Source organism: Boleophthalmus pectinirostris, unplaced genomic scaffold, assembly GCF_026225935.1.
Source record: "Boleophthalmus pectinirostris isolate CB_2022bp ecotype Guang Dong unplaced genomic scaffold, ASM2622593v1 HiC_scaffold_14, whole genome shotgun sequence".
NCBI classification, from domain to species: Eukaryota; Metazoa; Chordata; class Actinopteri; order Gobiiformes; family Gobiidae; genus Boleophthalmus; species Boleophthalmus pectinirostris.
In genome coordinates, this window is record NW_026571047.1 from 34,869,723 (window position 1) to 34,879,722 (window position 10,000).

Here is a 10,000-nt window from a genome sequence, read left to right on the forward strand (position 1 = left end):
TCGTGTTCAGGTTTTTTGACGTGAATCTGTGTGTCGTCCCCGTCCGCAGCGTCACATCCACTGACTTCACCTCCGACAGCGTCCGGTGAGTCCAGATCCTGGACGGTTTTGGTGCTGAGGAAAGTCGTTCGGCAAGTTGTTCTGGGGACAGAATAATAAAGAGTTTTTTCTTCTCAAAACAACATGTGTTTAAAAAGAGTGACACATTTGCACCACAAAACCTCCGTCCTCTAAAAAGTCACACCTCATTATCACTTGGCACTATTTTCTCTCCGTTCGTATCACTGCGCCTGGTTCACTTTGTTTACTGCTTGGGATGTTAACGACAACATGTTTGACTACGACACCGATGATGAAGAAACTGAGTTTAGCACAGAGCCGATGGGAGATGTTTTTGAACCTGAATATACGTCCGTTACAGGAAAACTGTGAAATTTGTGCGGAGATTCAGACAGATTTTAGTTGTTACAGCCCGAAAAATCACAAGTTCGCACCATTTTTTTAGATATACAGTTATGTGTCTGATACCAGCTTATGCACCTGTCACTCCAGCTCTGACATGAGGTCAAAGGTCTGAACAAGTAAACACTGCAGAACAACTGAAGAAAATGATTGATCCGTGTGGCTGTCACCTGGCGGCCGCGCAGTGATACGAACGGAGAGAAAATAGTCCCAAGCGATAATGAGGTGTGACTTTTTAGAGGACGGAGGTTTTGTGGTGCAAATGTGTCACTCTTTTTAACACATGTTGTTTTGAGAAGAAAAACACTTTATTAGACTGTCCCCAGACAACAATTTTAGGACCTATTTTATTTAGTTTATACATCAATGATCTTCCTAAAATGTGTGCAGATGTCAGTGTCCAGCTGTGCTGACGACGCTGTGATTTTTACACAGGCCAAAACTGTACAAGAAGCTTCAGAAAAGTTCACATCAGCCATGACTCATGTCCAAAAGTGGGTCAAGAACTCAACATAAAGAAAACTGTCTGCATGATGTTCAGCAAAAAAACTATTGATCTACAGCGTCCAGTGTGTTTGTGGACGTCGTGAAACTCAGCCTCGTCAAAGAGTTTAAAGACCTGGACTGACGCTGGACGCGACATTGACTTTTAAGAAACACGTGAAGCACCAAACAAAAACTGTTCATTTTAACTTAGTGAATTTTAGACAAGTCAGACCTTTTATGACTTTATATGCAGCACAAATGTTTTTACTACGGGTGTCAAATTATCGCGTTAATTGCGATTAATTAATTACAGTCATATTTAGCGCGTTATGTTTTTTAATCGCGTTAATCTAATTTTTAATCTCTAACTTTACTGTTTCTGTGCGAGTTGCTTTATTATAAAATCTGTTTTTATGTGTTGTTGGGACAATAACACGTCGCTTCCGCAAACAATTGTGATTTTCTTTCTCGTTCTCGCCGCATCTGCGATAAACCTGCACACGTCTGAAAACATCACGACACAAACACAGAACAGACTCACCTTCACCTTCACCTTCACCTTCACCTTCACCTTCAACACTCAGATTCCACTGAGTCGAGTCCTTCAGTCCCACAGAAGCTGAACCACATCAGCGACACAAGAGCTTTTTTTTTTTTTCTCGCTTAGTTTATGCAAATTAGCCATGCGGTTTTTAAGTTTCATTTCTGTGAGATTTGTGCAAATCAGCATTAAACACATGATAATGTCAAACGAGCTGATGTGGCTCTGGAGTCGTCATGGTTCATATGTAATAATAATAATGTAATAATGAATTTAAATGAAAATACCTCAAGTTGAAGCTTTTCTCAGCAATTTTTAGGTGAGATTAAAAAGAGATTAATTAGATTAATTAATTACAGATCATAATGAATTAATCTCTCAATTTTTTTAATCGCCTGACAGCACTAGTTTTTACACTAGACATGATTCTGTCTCATATCGACGACTGCAGAACAACACAGTCACTCGCTGCTGCACAAAACTCAAACACATCAAATCACTTTTTAAAAAAGCCATAAAAATATTGGACAAGAAACTATTCTCATTTCACCACTGCACTGTTTTAGACAAGTATAATTTGCTTAATTTTAATAATTTTATTGGTTTTAATATGGATGTTTTGTTTATAAAGTTTTGCATGGACTTGCCCCTCCTCCATTACACGATTTTATTAAAGTAAAGACTGAGTGGAACTGGGGCCACAGCTCAGGGAAACTGTGACGTCCACACAGACTCACACCAACTGTGTCTCAGTCAGAGGAACAACATTTTGGAACAATCTGCCACTGTCAATAAGAGAAACTCCAACTCTTGCCACCTTCAAGTCCAACTTAAAAGAGCGGCTAAAGAAAAACAGACTTGTGGACACTTTTAGTTTAGATTTGTTACTTGTTTTTGCTTTGTTTAAATTTGTGGTGTTTCCTGCCGAGGGACGACAGATGGAAATGAGCAGTTTTGCTCTAATCTGTCATATTTACACTGTGATGTTGTAGATGTTCATTAATCTGCACCGTCCCTATTCAATAAATAAAAAAATAATAATAATAATTTAAAAAAAAATTGCCAAACTACTTTCCTCAGCACCAAAACCGGCCAGGATCTGGACTCACCGGACGCTGTCGGAGGTGAAGTCAGTGGATGTGACGCTGCTGACGGGGACGACACACAGATTCACGTCAAAAAACCTGAACTTTAAGTCTTGTTCTAATGTTCCTCCTCAAACACAGAGCAGGAGCCGTGTTTTCTTTACATTGACATTTTATTTGCACATAAAATAAAAACAACATTTCAAACAGGTAGAAACAAAGTCTCCAGATCACAAGACTCATGAACAGACGCGTCGACTTTCACTGGATAAATATTCATTATCATTAAAAATCAAAGTTTGTTTTCATTTTCTTTTAAAATAATCCAGTAGAAAAAGATTTGAGAGTCTGAGCTAAATTATTCCAGAAAAAAAATCATTCACACACATTCAGACACCTGATGTAGTCCTGGTTTAGTCCTGGTTTAGACCTGGTTTAGTCCTGGTTTAGTTTAGTCCTGGTTTAGTCCTGGTTTAGACCTGTTTAGTCCTGGTTTAGACCTGGTTTTGTCCTGGTTTAGTCTTAGTTTAGTCCTGGTTTAGTCCTGGTTCAGTCTTATTTTAGTCCTGGTTTAGTCCTAGTTTAGTCCTGGTTTATACCTGGTTTAGTCCTTGTTTAGTCCTGGTTTAGTCCTGGTTTAGTCTTAGTTTAGTCCTGGTTTAGTCCTGCTTTAGTCCTGGTTTAGACCTGGTTTAGTCCTGGTTTAGTCTTATTTTAGTCCTGGTTCAGTCCTCTTTTAGACTCATCCATGCATGTCTGAGTAATCTAGTGATCTCTACTGGGCCCTATTCAACCCCTCCTCACGGTGATCAGTACGAGCCTGTACGAGACTCCGCCCCCCAGGCTCCCACACGACAGTTCTCCATAAAAATAGAAAAACACGACACAAAACTGAGCACAGCGACTGGACAAACCTGCAGGAGTTTCCCTGGAGCGACGCAGGACCAGTGTGTGTGATGGTGCTCTGAAGGGGGAGGGACTCAGCACAGAGAGCAAAGGGAGGGGTGAAACACGTGACCCTGTTGTTTTTGGTGATTTGAACGTTTTCCAGTCGAACAGTAAAAGGAACACGTGATGTTAACAGAGCATCTCGCTCTCGTCTCGGGGTTTTTCCATTAGTTCCTGTTGGAGCAGCTGTCAATCATCTGGTCTCCACGGTAACGCCTCATTAGCTCCGCCCCCTCCCCTTTGGAAAATAAAACTAAAAATGTTCAAGTTCAGACCTAAACCAGGACTAAACAGGACTAAACCAGGTCTAAACCAGGACTAAACCAGGACTAAACCAGGCCTAAACCGACTAAACCAGGACTAAACCAGGACTAAAACCAGGACTAAACCAGGACTAAACCAGGACTAAACCAGGACTAAACCAGGACTAAACCAGGACTAAACCAGGACTGAACCAGGACTAAAGCAGGAACTAAACCAGATCTAAACCAGGAACTAAACCAGGACTAAACCAGGACTGAACCAGGACTAAACCAGGACTAAACCAGGACTAAAGCAGGACTAAACCAGGACTAAAGCAGGACTAAACCAGGACTAAACCAGGACTAAACCAGGACTAAACCAGGACTAAAGCAGGACTAAACCAGGACTGAACCAGGACAAAGCAGGAACTAAACCAGGAACTAAACCAGATCTAAACCAGGAACTAAACCAGGACTAAACCAGGACTGAACCAGGACTAAACCAGGACTAAACCAGGACTAAACCAGGACTAAACCAGGACTGAACCAGGACTAAAGCAGGAACTAAACCAGGACTAAACCAGGACTGAACCAGGACTAAATCAGGACTCAACCAGGACTAAACCAGGACTAAACCAAGAACTAAACCAAGAACTAAACCAGGACTAAACCAGGACTGAACCAGAATTAAACCAGGACTAAACCAGAACTGAACAAGGTCTAAACCAGGTCTATATAAGGTCTAAAAACAGGACTAAAAGCAGGTCTAAGTCAGGTCTTTCAGATCCTGCGTGTGACCCAGTTTGGGTCTAAAGATAAACAGGACGAGTCGAGGTTCTGCAGGTGGAACTAGAATGAACCTAAATAATGTACAAGTCCATTACAGTGGACAAGACTCAGTGTGGACGCGCAGGGTGGAGGGTGGAGGGTGGAGGGTGGAGGCTGGAGGCTGGAGGCTGGAGGGTGGAGGGTGGAGGGTGGAGGCTGGAGGGTGGAGGCTGGAGGGTGGAGGGTGGAGGGTGGAGGGTGGAGGATGGAGGGTGGAGGGTGGAGGGTGGAGGCTGGAGGCTGGAGGGTGGAGGGTGGAGGGTGGAGGGTGGAGGCTGGAGAGGTGGAGGTGGAGGTGGAGGTGGAGGTGGAGGCTGGAGGGTGGAGGGTGGAGGGTGGAGGCTGGAGGGCAGGAGGTGGAGGGTGGAGGTGGAGGTGGAGGGTGGAGGGTGGAGGTGGAGGCTGGAGGGTGGAGGGTGGAGGGTGGAGGCTGGAGGGTGGAGGAGGGTGGAGGGTGGAGGCTGGAGGGTGGAGGGTGGAGGTGGAGGCTGGAGGGCTGGAGGGTGGAGGCTGGAGGAGTGGAGGGGAGGGTGGAGGCTGGAGGCTGGAGGGTGGAGGGTGGAGGGTGGAGGCTGGAGGGTGGAGGCTGGAGGGTGGAGGTGGAGGTGGAGGCTGGAGGTGGGGTGGAGGAGGGTGGAGGGTGGAGGGTGGAGGGTGGAGCTGGAGGGTGGAGGGCTGGAGGGTGGGTGGAGGGTGGAGGGGTGGAGGGTGGAGGGTGGAGGTGTGGAGGTTGTTTGTGGAGGTTGTTTGTGGAGGTTGTTTGTGGAGGTTGTTGTGGAGTGTTGTGGAGGTTGTTTGTGGAGGTTGTTTGTTTGTGGAGGTTGTTTGTGGAGGTTGTTTGTTTGTGGGGTTGTTTGTGGAGGTTGTGGAGGTTGTTTGTGGAGGTTGTTTGTGGAGGTTGTTTGTGGAGGTTGTTTGTGGAGGTTGTTTGTGGAGGTTGTTTGTGGAGGTTGTTTGTGGAGGTTGTTTGTGGAGGTTGTGGAGGTTGTTTGTGGAGGTTGTTTGTGGAGGTTGTTTGTGGAGTTGTGGAGGTTGTGGAGTTGTTTGTGGAGGTTGTGGAGGTTGTTTGTGGAGTTGTTGTGTTTGTGGAGGTTGTTTGTGGAGGTTGTGGAGGTTGTTTGTGGAGGTTGTTTGTGGAGGTTTGTTTGTGGAGGTTGTTTTGTGGAGGTGTTGTTTGTGGAGGTTTGTTTGTGGAGTTTGTTTGTGGAGGTTGTTTGTGGAGGTTGTTTGTGGAGGTTGTTTGTGGAGGTTGTGGGTCAGACTCTGTGTTTCTCTGGTTCAGTGAGTTAATGGGAACTAAACGGTGAGTGACAGAAACACTCTGTGTTTTAAACTCTGTGTCCTGCACGAGAACATAACAACTGTCTTCATTTAGTCCTGGTTCAGTCCTGGTTCAGTCCTGGTTCAGTCCTGGTTTAGTCCTGGTCTAGTCCTGGTTTAGTCCTGCTTTAGTCCTGGTTTAGACCTGGTTCAGTCCTGGTTTTTCTCTCTCTCTTCTGTTTGTTTTTGAGCTCTGATTGTGAATCACGAGTCTCTTTGTCACACACTGCTGATCTAAACACACACACACACACACACACACACACACACACACACACACACACACACACACACACACACACACACACACACACACACACACACACTGCTCATCTAAACACACACACACACACACACACACACACACACACACACACACACACACTGCTCATCTAAACACACACACACACACACACACACACACACACACCACACACACACACACACACACACTGCACACACACACACACACTGCTCATACACACACACACACACACACACACACACACACACACACACACACACACACACACACACACACACACACACACTGACACACACACACACACACACACAGTTTGTTTTTGGACCTACTTTAAAGTGTCATATTTAAGAGTCATATTTTAAAGTGCATGTGTGTTTATTCATTTATTCTTCAGTTTTTTTGTATCACTTTATAATAACTTGTCTTTATTAAACGTTTATTTAACACATTTGTTCATCATGAGTAAAGTGTTACTCTTCTTTATTTGTCATCAGTTCATCATTTCTAGATGTTTCTGTTCATGTTTGTTCATCTTCCACACGTTTGTTAAACATTATTCAACACATTGGTTCATCATTTGTAAACACCTCTTCATTTTTACACATGATTTAATCGTTACTAAATACATTATTTAACATCTTTAGTCATCATTAATAAATCATTACTAATTCATTATGACTCATCAATTATTCATATTTAAAAGTGTTTTGTTCGACACAAACGGATCAAATTCTTAACCCACAAACTCAAACAAACATCAGAGTCATTGGTTCATGGTTTTATTTCCAGCACTGATCAGTTTAAACACTCGAGTCTTTAAACTCACCACATGACGCCACCTCCACGGACCTGATATGTTCTTCTGAACACATTAGATTGGTTCTGGTTCTGTGTGGTGGTTCTGTGTGGTGGTTCTGTGTGGTGGTTCTGGTTCTGTGTGGTGGTTCTGGTTCTGTGTGGTGGTTCTGTGTGGTGGTTCTGTGTGGTGGTGGTTCTGTGTGGTGGTTCTGTGTGGTGGTTCTGTGTGGTGGTTCTGTGTGGTGGTTCTGTGTGTGGTGGTTCTGGTTCTGTGTGGTGGTTCTGTGTGGTGGTTCTGGTTCTGTGGGTGGTTCTGTGTGGTGGTTCTGTGTGGTGGTTCTGGTTTCTGGTTCGGTGGTTCTGTGTGGTGGTTCTGTGTGGTGGTTCTGTGTGGTGGTTCTGGTTCTGTGTGGTGGTTGTGTGTGTGGTGGTGGTTCTGGTTCTGGTGGTGGTTCTGTGGTGTGTGGTGGTTCTGTGTGGTGGTTCTGTGTGTGGTTCTGGTTCTGTGTGGGTGGTTCTGGTTTCTGTGTGGTGGTTCTGGTTCTGTGGTGGTGGTTCTGGTTCTGGTTCTGTGTGGTTCTGTGTGGTGGTTTGTGTGGTGTTCTGTTTGTGGTTCTGTGTGGTGGTTCTGGTTCTGTGTGGTGTGTTCTGGTTCTGTGGGTGGTGGTTCTGTGTGGTGGTTCTGGTTCTGTGTGGTGGTTCTGTGTGGTGGTTCTGGTTCTGTGGTGGTTCTGTGTGGTGGTTCTGGTTCTGTGTGGTGGTTCTGTGTTCTCACGGTTCCTCCTGCGTTCCTTCAGACCCTGGCGTTCTTCGCGTGTGTGGCGGCGGCGTGTCTGGGCGTGAACCTGCTGCTGTTGGCCGTGTACCTGGGTTGTCTGTGCTGCCGCGGCGACGACCGCGACGACCACGACGACAAGAAGACGAAGAGCTGCTGCGTCACGTGGTCGGCCGTCGCCGCCGGACTCCTGACCTGGTGAGGACACGGAGAACCCCCCAGAACCTTCCACCGCCACCGGGGGTTCTACATCCACTCAAACATCTGAGTCATCTAGGGATCTCTCCTGGGCCCTGTTCAAACCCTCGTTACGGTTTAGCAGCTGTAGACGTGAAAACTTTAAAGCTGCATTGTGTAACTTTTCTGGAGGAGGGTCCGTCAAATGCTTTTTCACACAATTTGTCTGGAACGTTCCACACTGATCACATTTACATAAGATCTAAAACCATTTACATAAAAACATTTACATAAGATCTAAAACCAGGACTAAAACCAGGAAACCAGGAAAAACCAGGACTAAACCAGGTCTAAACCAGGTCTTAAACCAGGTCTAAACCAGGACTAAACCAGGTCTAAACCAGGACTAAACCAGGTCTAAAAAACTGGTAAAACCAGGACTAAACCAGGTCTAAACCAGGACTAAACCAGGACTAAACCAGGACTAAACCAGGACTAAACCAGGTCTAAACCAGGTCTAAACCAGGTCTAAACCAGGACTGAACCAGGTCTAAACCAGGACTAAACCAGGACTAAAACAGGACTAAACCAGGACTACATAAGGTCTAAAAACTGGTTTAAAACCAGGACTAAACCAGGACTCTGTCGGGTCTAAAACTGAACTGTGGTCTTTTCTGTCGTTCATGATCCAGGAAAAAATAAATTCAGCTTTAAAATCAGAAGAAACAAACACTTCAGGATTAAATTAGGAAGTGTTTACGTGGACTTTTTAAAGAGGAATTCATTTTTATTCTGAATTAAATCTCTGATGTGAACGTGGCCAGTGTGTCTTTAAACTTTTCTATCTCCATGGAGACCAAACCAGACCAGAGAAGTACAGGTCAGATCTGTGGAGAGGCGACCGCGCTCACACTCACAACGGCTGTTTGTTTTTCCAGGTATTTTTGAGCTTTAAAACCACCTGTAACTGAATAAATGTAAAGTAGAGCTGTTTAAAGTCACACTGCGGAACATTCCATCCGTAGAAACCAACAGGTGATGGATCCTGAAACAGAAAAGGTTCCAGGAAAGTTCCAGATGTGCGTTTGGAGGCTTGGAGTCACATCGGCTCCTCGTCGTCGTTTGTGCTTCAGTCACGTCGCTAAAAGTTTAATTTGATTTGAGTCGAGCGTCATGTGAAGCTCAGAGGGGTTTTATTACACACACAAGACGACGACACACACCAGCGGAAAGAAGACATGACAAACTGTACTTTTACTCGAGTATTATATAATACTCGAGTAACATACAGTACAGAGCAGACATGGGGACTTGTGACTGTCCCGACTTGGACTCGAGTCAGACTTGAGTCACTGTTTTTAGGACTTGAGACTTGACTCAATAAAATGGACTAAAACTCGGGACTTGACTCGGACTTGAGGTCTGTGACTTGAGACGACTTGATGCTTCTAAAAAATATGTTTTTATGAAATACTTTTGTCTTTACAGTTGATAAATGTGGAGCTGAATTTGAAAGGAACAAACTGGAACATGTCTCTCCCACTTCTGTTTGTACTTTGGATGAAACTGAAGTACTCTGATACTCAAAAGTACTACAGTAATATAAAGTACTACAGTAATATAAAGTACAATGCAGTAAAACAGAACTACACAGAACTTGATCCTTCCAATTTAGTGCAAACTACACGACAAAATATCTGTTATTTAGCTCTTTTAAATCTGAATTCTTTCTGTTTCGACCTTCATGATTCACACAAAGATTTTGTCAAAAATATTTAAAAATAAAAAATTTCATTTCAACAACAATTCTTCAATAAATCCTCACATACTGTAGATCAGCAGAGTCAAACTCAAATTCACATTGGGGCCAAAAATAAAAACTGGGACAAAGTCGTGGGTCAAACTAAATATTTACTGACAAATTTCAACATCATCTGTATGTTTTCTCTTCTTCTGTGATGTTAAACATTTTCTTAATAAAATAAATGTTTAATAATAGTTTTACTTAAACACTCAATCCAGAACAATCTGAATATAAAATAATAATATTTTAAATAAATCATGTCTCTGTGT

The 10,000-nt window shown here is 43.9% G+C and overlaps 1 protein-coding gene across 1 annotated transcript in view; it reads left to right on the plus strand.

Moving 5' to 3' along the window:
* The window catches only part of ttyh2 (tweety family member 2), a 68,975-nt gene that overhangs the window by 19,619 nt on the left and 39,356 nt on the right, over positions 1-10,000 (plus strand). The window contains exon 2 of the mRNA XM_055150227.1: positions 7,773-7,948. Coding sequence (XP_055006202.1) covers positions 7,773-7,948 — 176 coding nt within the window. The remainder of the gene's footprint in view (positions 1-7,772; positions 7,949-10,000) is intronic.